This window comes from Ambystoma mexicanum, chromosome 7p (assembly GCF_040938575.1).
Source record: "Ambystoma mexicanum isolate Mex_15411 chromosome 7p, UKY_AmexF1_1, whole genome shotgun sequence".
In the NCBI taxonomy this organism is placed as follows: domain Eukaryota; kingdom Metazoa; phylum Chordata; class Amphibia; order Caudata; family Ambystomatidae; genus Ambystoma; species Ambystoma mexicanum.
Genome location: NC_090939.1, coordinates 293,844,599 through 293,857,859, shown reverse-complemented (window position 1 = coordinate 293,857,859; position 13,261 = coordinate 293,844,599). Strand labels below are relative to the sequence as shown.

The 13,261-nt window shown below is 47.8% G+C and overlaps 1 protein-coding gene across 2 annotated transcripts in view; it reads left to right on the top strand.

The window, feature by feature from the left end:
* BACH1 (BTB domain and CNC homolog 1) overlaps positions 1–13,261 on the top strand; it is a 483,307-nt gene that overhangs the window by 336,574 nt on the left and 133,472 nt on the right. For both annotated transcript variants that reach the window (XM_069636362.1, XM_069636361.1), the window contains exon 4: positions 4,012–4,218. In XM_069636362.1, the coding sequence (XP_069492463.1) occupies positions 4,012–4,218 (207 nt within the window). The remainder of the gene's footprint in view (positions 1–4,011; positions 4,219–13,261) is intronic.

Genomic DNA, 13,261 nt, shown 5'->3' with positions numbered 1-13,261 from the left:
ACAGTACAATCACTTCAGAGAGGCGAATATCAATCCTTGTAATGATAGACTCTAAGCTCAGTGAGTTGGCCACGTCTGAGGCAGCTGCGGCTGCTAAAGGGAAGCTATTTGGCGACTGCTTCATAAAGGAGTTAACAAAGTTCACCAACTCCTACCCTGCTATAGATAAAGCTCAGGCGTCCCTGGGTTTTTAGTAAACACATTTTTTGGGTGGGTTGGCAGAGGCAGGGGCCACTCTGCCAGCCGCTATACAACAGGTCCTTCAATGATGGTAACCAGTGGAAACAGGACGGTCGAAAACCCAACCTGTTCTTTCCATCAAGAGTAAGAGGAAGAGAAAGGGGCTGAAGACGGGCAGATTGTCAACAACAACATAACACAGGTAAGACAAGAAGCACATGTGCAAAGGTTGAAGCAAGAGGTGCCCACGGTAGGCGAGAGACTAGCGCAATGCTTAAAGAACTGGTACCTCATCCTCACATGCTTGGGTTCTAGATACAGTCCAAGGCTTTCATATAGACATTCATACCATTCATACAGGTGAAGTGGCCAGACAAGTTGGTGCATAGCGCTGCGGAGCGCTCACTGCTAGACACAGAAATAAGAGGTCTAGAGCAGAAAGCTGCCATTGTTCGGGTGACAGATCCAACAGGGACTTCCTTAAACAATATGTTTTTAGGAAAAAGGACGACACAAACTAAAGCCAGTTAAAAATCTGAGGTAGTTCAACAGCTTTGTGGTCTACAGGCACTTCAAGATGGATGGTATACACCTCCTAAGAGACATCTTACAGCAAGGGGACTGGCTAGTCAAGATAAATCTCAGGGATGCATACTTCACAGTACCCATTGCTGCAGATCAGAGGAAGTTTCTAAGATTGCGATGGAAGGAGCAAATATGGGAGTACACGTTTGCCCTTCGAGCTGGCGTAAGCCCCATTGTGTTTCACAAAGTTGATGAAACCAGTAGTGACATATCTGAGAGACCAGGGAATAAGACTGATCATTTACCTAAATGACATATGCATAATGTGTCAAGGCAGGGTTTTGATCAAGAGACAGGTGGTCTTCACAATAGACTTATTACTCCGATTTATTTTTTTGGTGGACTCAGAGAAATCTCTCCTACAACCAGAGCAGACCATGGTATTTTTGGGGTTCATGGTAGACGCATCTTGAGGGATGCTGAGTCTCCCTCTGAGCAAAGTGAATAACATCAAAAAATAAATAAGGAATACTCTAATAAAAGAGGCGATGCCGTTACAAGAGAGAGCCAGACTGATGGCATCAATCCAGGCGATTTTTCTGGGTCCACTACACTACAGAGCCCTCCAGAGATGATTCAGCATCTCAGGAGGGGTGTATTTTACGAGCAAACAGTGCCCCTAAGGCAGAATCCAAGAGACGAACTGCAGTGGTGGCTGCAGCGTATGGATGTCTGGAACGGGAGACCAATATTTGGCTCATCCCCAGACCTTATAATCGAGTATGGTGCCAGCAGATGGGGTTGAGGGGCCTGATGTGGAGATCTATCGACAGAGGGCAGGTGGTCAGAGAAGGAGTTGGATTTACACTTCAACTGCCTAGAGCTGCGTGCGAGCTCGTTCGCAGTGAGATGCTGGACACAGAGAGAACAATGTTGTGTGCTTCTCAAAATGGACAAGGTGTCCGCAGTCAGATACATAAACTAACTAGGCGGCACGAGATCCAGAATGTTGGCAAATTTATCGAAGGAGTTTTGGTACTTATGAGTCCAGAGGGAAGTGTCAGTGATGGCAGAATATCTACCGGGCTGTCAGAATGAAGTAGCGGACTGGAACTCCAGGTTCCTCAGAGATGCCAGTGATTGGAAGCTGGACGAGAGAGTATTCAAGAGGTTGACGGCAGGATGGGGTTCATGTCAACGAGACCTGTTTGCATCGAGATTGAACAACTAACTACCTCAGTTGGAGACCAGACCCCGAGGTGGAGTCGACAAACTCATTTCTCCAGACCTGGGGCCCAAACATGGAATATGCATTCCTGCCATTTTCAATTATAATGAGGATGCTGGCCCAGATGAGGAGGCAACCACTGTCGCTGATTCTGATCATTCCAGATTTGAGGGGCCAAGCATGTTTCCCAGATCTTCTGGAGATGTAGTAAGACAATCCGATAGCTCTTCCGAAGTATGCCCGGATCATTCAAGACCCCTCGGGAGACAGCCACCCTCTAGTGAGAACAGGGAGCATCAGCCTTATTGCATGGACAATTTCAGGTGATCCCTGGCTAGGCCAGGATTATCGAGCAAGGCTGAACATATTATCGAAGACTCCTGGGTTCCAGGCACCAGGAAAACTTACAGACCAGCATGGGAAAACTGGCATAGCTGGTGCAGAGGAACGGTCATCCCTCTAGAACGGATGTGGTCCACTTAGCTAATTTCATAGCACAAATGGTGGCACAAGGCAAGGCCTACAGGACCATTAATGGGGCCCGCTCATCGATTTCGGTGGGTCATTCACATGTAGAAGGGTTATCAGTCAGGGAACACCCGTTGATATGCAGATTGCTGAGGGGTGTTATACTGCTCAGAACCCCTAAAGAGAAATACGACCATTTGTGGGACGTAGATAGGGTTTTGAAAATGTTCACATCATGGTCTGACAACAATGAGCTATCCAGGTAAGTGTTTTCGGCCAAGGTGCCAATGCTACTATCTTTTATCATGCAAGTGGGTTTCTGATGTGCGAGCACTAGAAGTTACCAAAAATATTATCTCCCTCAGGGGTAACCTTTTATATCTCAAAGAGAACAAAAACGAATTTGAGAACAGTATTCTATGAATGATTCCCTGATCAGCCTAATTTATGCCCAGTGCAATGTTTACTGGCATACAAGAACATAACTAAAGACTTGCGACCTGCAGGGGTATCTCGGCTCATTGCGCTAAGGAGAGCCTTTGGAGCGGTAACTCCCCTAACCCTGGCGAGATGGGTGATGAGCCAAGCAGGCATTGATATAGAGTGCTATGGCACCCATTCAGTGACAGGAGCAATGGCTTCTAAGGCTTTTAATGTGGGAGCCTGTTTGGAAGATATAATGAAGGCAGCAGATAGGTCGAATGAATCTACATTCAAGACATTTCATTTCAAGCCGATTGAAAAGGTTGCAACGTTGGTGATAGGTAAGCTTTGAACAAGCATAATCCAACCCTCCGGGTCTTGACATAGAATTGAGATTTTCAATACTAAGGTTACAGAAAGTCATAATTCTATTAGAGGCGTTGGATTATCACACCCTAACAATCGTGAACAATGATGAATGTTGTAATGATGTTATGATGTACTGTTATGTAAATGATAATGTGTCATGATTACCCACCCAAATATACCACATGTCTGAGATATGTTTTATGTTGCAAGTTCATTGCATACAACAAGCGGACAGGGATTTGAATATTGGCTTGGAGGTGGATTGCAGTTAGCGTTTACCAGTTGGGGCACAAAAGTTTAAGAAGACCAGCGAAAGAAAGAGGATGAGTTAAGATGGTGGACAGTGTTTATAAGACTGGTTATGGACTATTGGCTAAGAAATTAAAGGCCCAATAACAATATGAACTACCAAAGGCTCAAACTATGTTGGGGGTTGTGTTTTATGCATTGTTGATTTATTGTTTATTGTTGAAGTTTTGCTGCTCGAGAAAGTAAACCAGAGAGAAAGCATCATTCACCTTGTGTCTTTTATAGAATTATGACTTTCTTTAACGTTAGTATCGTAAATCTGACTCCATGTGCTTAAAGGACCATCATCTTGCTGCATAGGCTTCACGTCTGAGAAATGCGAGTATTTCCATCCGTAGCAAATTTATAGGATTCAGAGGAAATGTGTTTGTGTGCCAAAGGAGCTGCTCTCAAACTAAACCACAGTTTAAATGTATTCACAGAATTTCTAGTGCTTGCATCTAAAATAAATGAATGTTCATGAATTGTTTAATAATATAGTTTGTACTCTTCCTTCCTTTATATTTCAGGTAAAGTTACCATTCAGTGCACGCCGAATAGTATCACTTTCCAGAAATGATTTTCAGTCGTTGCTGAAAGTGCACAAGCTAACAAATGAGCAGCTTGATTGTATCCATGATATACGTCGGAGAAGTAAAAATAGAATTGCAGCACAACGCTGTCGGAAACGAAAACTTGACTGTATACAGAACCTGGAGACAGAAATTGAAAAATTGGTATGTATGACAATAAGTAGCCGCCCTACATGTTATTTTCCATCCAAGTTCTGTGTAATGTAGCACACATGTCAATATAAATTCATGATTTAAAAACATTAAAATCAGCATCAACCTTCCTGAGACCATCATACTCTCAGTACTTTGCAAGGGCCATTGAGGTTTAACTTTCTCCTTAAAAAGTGTAAGAGCTCTGCCAGATCATGAAAAGGATGCAGACTGACTTTTTTTCTACCAGTTCCAAAATTCCCTACAGGTTGGAGACGATATGCAAGAATAGCAGGCAAAGTACCATTTAAAACAGCAATTTTTCCAGTATATTTTCTTGAGTTCCTGTTTGTAAAAAAAATATGTGTGTGTCAGGAGATCCAACTTTGTCATAGAGCAAGTTGCATACTTAATGATATTGAAGAGTATTCTTGTTTTCCAAAAGTGTCAGCTGTGACTTAATGTCTATCTGATGTCAGCTCCACTATACTCCGACACTGCCCTAATTGCCTTACTCATTGCCCACCTTGTCCCTTGCCTGTCTTTTTGAACGTGCACAAAAGTCTTAATATTTTATTCACACAATAATTACATTTCAAATTTACGCTTGCTTTGTTCCCAATATAGGAAAATATGTTTCTCCAGCATGGTGTGGGAATCCTCTGTAAAAGAAAAAACAGTTTCACTTTCACTTAAAAACTCCTCTAAACCGATCACTGGCCTCTGGGTCATACTGCCCCCATCCAATGACGGTCCTCTCCCCAAGCCCCGCCTCTGGCAGCCATCTTCAGATTTTTACTGCACGTTTCAGTGTTGGGAGTCCTCGAGTTTGCTCTCCGAGCTATTTGTATGTATTTTTGTGTTTTTGATGAAAAACATTCTACTTTTGTTTCAAAGAAGCCAGTGTGCTCTTTGCTTCATCTGCTGACAGCGGGGACCCATTGTCGGTGAAGTTCTGCGCCCCTCAAGGGCAATGATCGTCTAAGATTCTAGTAGGTCCTTGGGCCTACTTCGCGCCCTCCGACCAGGACGGAGGAGAAGATGGAGGGATGGTCCCTTTTCAGGCCCTGCACTAAATGCCGGCTACGGAATGCGTTTGTGGCGGACAAGCACCTACAATGCCTCTACTTCCTGCACCCGGACCACAAGTAGGTGGAGTGCGAGATATGGCTTGGTTTCTCCAAGAAGACGACGGAGGACAGGCATAGTAGATTGTCGGCGTGGCACCAAGGCCTCTGACCCGTGCTCCAAGCCGGGCCGTACATCATCCAGGACTGGCCAATCAGAGGAGTGGTCTACTAAGTCCTTTGAGGACGCCTCTTCTGGTGGGAGCCTAAGATGAGGCCAGCAAGTCCGAGTCCACCGGGTTTGCCGCTGAAGCGGGTCCCAAGGTAGATAGGGTGCGATCGACATCACCTTCCGCCTCCATTGCCAGCTGGCAATCTAGCTCCTCATCTAAGAGGAAGTCATCTACCCCGGCTAACCTATGTGCGATTTCCGAGAAGCTGCAGACAGAGGAGAAGGCCGAACAGCCCAAGCAGGCTCAACCGGCACCAGTTACCTCGTCAGCGACTGCTACTGCCACAACAGCTAAGGGCGCTGATCCTGCAAGGGTAGCTCCCGCGGCTCAAAAGGTATCCCTACACTCAAGGTGCAACACCGCTGCAGTGACTTTGTCAAAGACTGCATGAACGTCAGAAGGGGGAAACCTGCATTGGCCCCGGTTCAAGACCCTCAGAGGGGAAAAAGGGGGAGGCGAGCAGGCCCCAAAGCAGCCCTCCCAGGCCGTCACCCAAGCCATGAGGTCTTGTATACGGACGACGGAGTCCTTACACACGGTCCACAAGGACATTGAAGAAGAGGACGACTGAGACAATGGCGCAGGCCCTAGTTTTCATGTTCTGCCATCTCAGCCGAGGGACATTTCCTTGGATATTCTGTCGACTCTAAACACCTTGGTGTCAGAGATCCAGATGAGGATGCCTTCGGCTTCGGTACCTGTGGTGCACCAGGTCCGCCATAAAGTGCCAGCGAAGAAAAAGAAGTCATCCGATGCCCCCATTTCAACCTCCACCACCACTCCAAGTCCCTTCTCCCCAGCAGACCCTGACGCGATAGGTAAGCGACGATGGATGACTAAGATATTGTCGCAGCGGGCATTGAATCTCCACATTTGGATGCTCTACATAGGGTGTCCCCACCAGATGAGGTGGGATCGTTCCACTCCATGATCTCCAGAGCCTCCGAGCTATTCCAGATGGTGCCCAAGGAAACCAACAGGAGGGCTTCTTGTACCAGAGCCGCGAGGTCAAGAGGAAGACTATCATGGCGGTGCCCCTTCTGGACGATATTTGGGATGAGGGCCTGGACCTCATGAAGAACCATTGCATGGCTCCAACCAAACAGGGTAGCCTGGAGAAGAAATATAGGGTGCCGAACTCCGCACCCAAGTTTCTGAGGTCGCAGCTATCGCAGGATTCGGTGGCATCGGCGGCCGCGAGGAAATTGTCTGCCAACCGGTCCTTGGTTCCTCCAGACAGCGAGGGGGAAAAGGATGGACGCCATGGGAAAGAAGGTGATTCACACTGCTGCATCTACTATCAAGACAGCCAATGCACTGGCGATCCTGGCCAGGTACGACGGGGAGTTGTGGTACAAGCTGGGAGTTGTGGTGCAAGCTGGGGCCGATTCCCAGACGATAGGAAGATGGTGGCAATCGCTCTCTTCCAGGAAGGGGAAGTGGCGTCTGATCACGCCATCACAGTGGAATTGGACGTCGCTGACTCAGGGTTCCGACAAATGGGGAACAGTGCCTGTCTGCATCGCCAAAGTTGGATGAAAACCACAAATGTCCATCAGGAGGGCCAGGTAAAAGTGGTGGACATGCCTTTGGACGGAGAGAATCCGTTTGGGATGGTCGTCGACGAGTTCCTCTAGGCCATGAAAACGGATACAGGTATGGCCCGTTCCTGGGCACTCTCCAGTAGCACCGCTATTCTTTTCACTCCTCCAGGGGAAAGTCGAGCAGGTCTTCCAAAGGTTTCTCAATATTGTACCGACAGCCTTCCAGATCAACAACCCAGGAAGCCTACAGAGGCCGTTCCCAGGCCTATGGTAGCAGAGGACATCGTCGCCCACAGGGCAGAGCGCCGGCTCCGAAGCAAGACTGAACCAGCCGAGACGTCGGGGCCCCCACTCGTGCACACCGGTGGGAGCCTGGCTGACTAGGTTCGTCAGCGAGTGGAGAAAGATCACCGCTGACAGATGGGTGCTGGGCGCTCTCGCCCAAGGACACACCCTGGAGTTTTAATGCAGGTGTCCACAGATCCCACTGGTTCCCCATCAGGAGCAGCACATCCTTCAACTCCTAGAAGAGGCACGGGCGATGCTGCAAAAAAGGCGATAGAGCGACTTCCCCAATGGCTCCGGGGCTCCGGAGTCTATTCCAGATACTTTCTGGTCAAAAAGAGGACAGGGGGCTGGAGGCCCATCCTAGACCATTGGCGTCTGAACAAATGCCTTAAGTCCCAAAAGTTCAGGACGGTCACATTGCAACATGTGCTCGGTCAACTGGAAAGAGGAGACTTCTTGACAGGACCTGGAGGACGCCTACTTCCACGTCCCCATTCACAAGAAACATAGAAAGTTTCTACGTTTTCTTGGTGCATAGACAGCACTACCAGTTCAAGCCCTACGTTTCCGCTTTAAGTCGGCCCCCAGAGTGTTAACGAAATGCCTGGAACCATCGGCCGGCCATCTACAGGGCATACATGTATACCCGTACCTGGACGACTGGATGATTCGCCCCTGCTTGCGGAAGCTAGCTGACAAACACACAGACAACCGTACAGCTACTGACAGATCTGAGATTCTCCAACTATCCAAAGCCCTGCTTAATGCCATCACAGAATGCTCTGTTCCTAGGTGCCAGTGTCTTGCCTGGTGTCACTCTCAGAGAGGGTAGCAGTCATTCAAGGAAAGGTGTAGCGACTGTCTACGGGCGCATGATGTCATCCTGCATCGACCTCATCGAGCTCTGCAAGGTGCTTATGCGACCCCTTCAGGAATTCCTGGACCTCGCTGGATACAGGTGTCCAGAAGCTTAAAGATCTCTCTCAACGGACGCCTCCGGGGAGTGCACACCGGATGTCTGCACACCAGAGGCCTGTGGCTGCCTGAAGAGGAGGATCTTCATATCAACATGCTGGAGATACAGGCAGTGTTCTGGGCCCTCAAGTTGTTCCTACGTCTCTGAATGGAAAGGTGATGAGGATCTTCACGGACAACATCACCATCATGTTCTACATCAGGAAGCGGGGGGCACTCGTTCCCCGGCGCTCCAAGGAAGCGCAGGACTTGTGGCGCTGGGCTGTCGGATAGGGGATGTTCCTCATCCCTCTCCACCTGGTGGGAGTCAAGAAAACCATTGCAGACTCCCTCAGCAGGGAACTGCGCTCCTGCCACGAGTCTGAGCTTTGTCAGGATCAGGTGGAAGGGCCTATTTATCAAATGGGGTAGGCCCCAGATAGATCTATTTGCGACAACAGGTATCTCCAAGTGCCAGAAGTTTGCCAGCAGATTCCACCAGGCGAAGACCCTGGGGCACACGTTTTCCTTCAGGCGGGAAGGGCCGTCTCGAATGGATTGTGTCCTCCCACGTATCGCTCATATTTGATATCCAGCTTCAGCAAAAAATGTGATTCTATGTCCCTCGAGGGCCTTCGTCTCGAGGATGATGTAATCAAAGGCATCTAGAGCACGAGCAGCACCTGTTGGCCTCAGTTCTGTTTTCCCCCCGACAGTTTTAGCTTCGAGAAATACGGCACCGACAACCCCCGAAGACCGGGTTAAAAAAGTGTTGATTGTGTGTCGAAAATGTCTTTGACCGATCCCCATCGTATTTGTGGTGCCTCGGGGCAGACCATAACACCTCAGACTGTTCCAAGTGCCAGTTGAGGACTGGAAATGCCTTGAAGGAACAAAGGGGTAAATTGAAGGTAGGTCATATCCCTAAATCTCCTACCCCGGCCAAGAAACCTTTGATGGACAAGTTGAGAGGTGACTCTCCTCGGAGGAAGAAGGCCAAGCGGTCAAGATCGAGGAGTAGCTCTGACCACTCTTCTTCATCGAAGAAGTCTGAGAAGGCACCATAGGTCGCCTTCGTCGATAGTCAGACACTTCCCCCAGAGAGGGTTTCTTGCCCAACTAAAAAATCGACTCTGGCCGAGAGGGAGGCCTTCAGAACAGAGATTCTCAAAATATTTGAAAAACAGAAGCCTCCAAGCCATGCTCCAACCGTGCCTTCGAAAGAAGCCGGGAAGAAAAGGCCTCGACCTAAATCCTGTGCATGCTCGAGCCTGGGATGAGGGCCCAATCCACATCGAGAGCCGTCGAGGCCTCGATCCAAGGAGCCATCGAAGGATCAGTCGAGCCAAAAGCATAAGTAGAGGTTGTCGACACCTTCGACGCCGGGAGCACCTTTTGACGCCAGCCAAACCGTCAATTTCGACACTGAAGGCATCAGCGCCAGCTGCACCATCATTGCCAGCTGCGCGATCGACACCGAGAGCCCCAGTAAAGCCAATGGCGCCAATGAAGAAAGTTTTGATGGCTCCTCCAGCGTCATGCCCATTATTTACAAGACCTCTCATACCTGAGAAAACCTGTGTGTCGCTACCGAGAAAAGACTATTTTAAGTCTTTTTTCCGTATATGAGGAAAATGAACCCTCAGATGAAGAGGCTCCATTTGGCCTTCAATTTGGTACGCCAAATGTACCAGAGAGTTTTATTGCAGAGGAGTCACGGTTGAGAGACCTCTATGACAACCTACAGACTGCAGGAGGATTGGATATCTCCCCTGAGTTGGAGTTTGGGAGACCAGAGGCTGCGGAGCATGCAGATGCGTCCTACAGACAACTTATGTCCGAGGTAGTGGACTACATGGGGTGGAGTAGGCCCCCATTGCCATTCGAACAAGATGATCGAACAGAGCGCTTAGATAAGGGTCCTCAGTCAGATCCCATATTACTGTTTCACATAGAAAAGGGTGGCATCGAATTGGGAATCACTGGAAACCAATCCGGCTGTAAATAAATACAAGAAGTAGCGCCCTTCCAAAAGTCACCCCGACTTCCTGTCAAAACACCCCTCTCCAGAGAGTCTGGAGGTGCAGGCAGCTACTGCAACATCTAAGCAAGTAGCTTACCCTACCATTCCTCCAGGAAGGGACTACAAAAGAGTAGATGGATGGGCAAGGAAGGTATTTTCCACAGGGAGTATGGCACTCAAATCTGCCAACTCCACATGTGCCCTTGTAAAATGTACATTGATCTATGGGACTGCATTTCCATAGTGGCAGAGCACATTCCCGAAGGGGATGAAAGACTGGTTCTGAGCCATAGTTAGAGACGGCAAAGAAGCCATGTGCGAGTCTCTTCAGTCAGGTCTGGATTCTGCCGATAGCATCAGCAGAGCCATGGCTACTAGCACCGTTATGCGCAGATTCGCGTTGTTGCAGTAGTTGGGTTTTGCACCGGATGTGCAATCCAGACTTCTCAACATGCCCTTTGACGGGTATCACCTTTTTGGCAATAAAGCTGACCAGATTCTCGAAGTTGCACACCTCAAAGGCAGCAGTCAAATCTTTAGGCACTGCTATTAGGCAACCTCAGCCTTTTCGACCTAGTGGACAACCTTGGAGGGGTAGATCTTTTTGCTACTACTCCTCAGTTGGAAGGGTGAGAGGAATGGCCAGTCAAAGGGGCCAAAGAAGATTTCCTCATGGTGGATGAGGAAGGGGTGCAAAGCCAGCTCAAGCAGGGACATCTTTACCATCTGCCACTACATCAGCTGCCGCAAAACCTCTGAGGTCTTTAGTCACAATTCACTGGTGGGAGGCAGACTGTCTCAGCATCTAGAAGAATGGTGAGACATTGCTTCGGATGCTTGGGCTTTGGAAACTGTAGCCCACGGGTACTGCCTTCCTTTTATACAGAGACCTCAGAACAATCCACCGTTGGACCACTCTGAGGATTCCAGATCCGCTCCTTGTGCAGGGGATTTTAACCCTGCTAGAGAAAGGTGCTATAGAACCAGTGCCTGTAGCGTAGAGGAACAAGGGTTGGTATTCCCCAGTACCCAAGAAGGACGGAGGACTGAGACCCATCTTGGACTCATGCACCCGAGAGCCCACTACACCAGAGTGATCGCTGCGACAACATTGTTCCTGTCTGGTGTGCCCCTGCTGGACATCTACAGGGCTGCTACGTGGGGATCCACGCAAACCACCACAAGGTTCTACTGCGTCGACAGGGATTCCAGGGAGGAGTCCAGAGTCGGACAAGCAGTGCTACACAACCTGTTCACTTGAGGTGAGACTGTTCCGGAGGTTAGAATTAATTGCTTCTGTTGAGCCTTGCCATCTCCCGTGGTTGGGTAATGTTGTACTGCTATGTATTTGTTATTCATGAGCATATGAATCATACCAGACCCCATGGTGGAGAAGGGACAAGTTACTTACCTGTAACTATTGTTCACTAGCATGGATTCACATGCGAACCCTCCCTCCGTCCCCTCTGCGACTCTTCTTGGTCATACAGCCACTTTACGTGCTTAACAAATCTGAAGATGGCTGCCAGAGGAGAGGTTTGGGGAGAGGACTGTCATTGGATGGGCGCAGTATGACCCAGAGGACAGTGATTGGTTTAGAGGAGACATACTGTTTTTAAGTGAAAGTGAAACTGTTTTTTCTTTTACTGAGGATTCCCAGCCTGACGACGGGGAATATTCATGAGCATGTGAATCCATACCAGGCCCATGCTGGAGAACAATAGGTAAGTAACTTAAACCATACATTTAATATTTTTAATGCATGCTTTTTGCGAGATGCTCAAGATCAGACAAGCTGAAGACAACATCCATTGACGAATGTCCAGATGTTATTATTTTGTGCAACATTTGCATACCCATTCTTTTGATCAAGATAATAGAAATGTAACAGGCCAGGGAGTACAATTTACACTCGCCGCTAGCAAAATAAGTGGGCCGCTAGCAAAATAAGTGGCATGCTTTTTACATGTGGAGAAATGCCATTCATGACAACAGACCAGTGAGTTTAATCCCTGGCTAGTAGATTCCAATTTTAACTGTTTCACTTTGCATAGATGTAATCAACCAACATGTGCTGTTAAAAAAACTTCTATGAATTCTACATGGTTGTCTTAGTAAGCGAGCACTTGTGCCTTACTATTGAAGTTGAAATCGGTTCAGTTCCTTGTGACTGTTGTGTTCAGATTGGGTATCTGCACTCTAGTGAAAGAAGTACAATAACATGGGCTATTCAATATGACTTTGTAATGATCTATTTTTTAAGTTTAGATATTTGATTTGAAAAAAAGACAAAATGCTAACATACTTATAGACCGGATAAGGGGAATTGATCTTGACAGAAATATCGAATAGGCCTGGTCTATTGGAGAATGCTGTATAGAGGGTGATATGAAGTTTGAAAGGGGTGGACCCGAAGCAACCTATTTTAGTGTTTGCATGGGCTGATCGAGGAATGCTTGCAGTTTACTTTCTGATATAAGTAGATTGGATGACGGAGGAAACTCTTAAGATATTGGAGATGTATCGCAAACATATTTTCCCACTTGCAAGTAGAAAGTTGTTAAAAAACATGTAATTTGTGTCCGTCATTGCGTTTCACAGGTGCAAATTTTGCATGTACTCATGGGTTGGAGAGCACGTGTTTGCCTCATTCACAGAGCTTTGTGCTAATCTTGGCACTTACTGTGCCCCCATCTCCCTTTGCACTTTATCAGATTAGTCCATGTACACGAAGTGGTATAAGGAAAATAGATGTTCTGTTTAACCCATGACTACCTTTCATAGCCCAATCAGCCGTGCTATTGACAGGTCATGGCTGTACCTCTGAATGGCATAATGGTCTTGGGCAGCCTGCCACCTGTCCACGTGCAAGAATGATCCCTTCATACTGATTAAGTAGGTGATATTTCAACCTGGGGAAATCATGTTGACAGCAGCAGTGTAGCT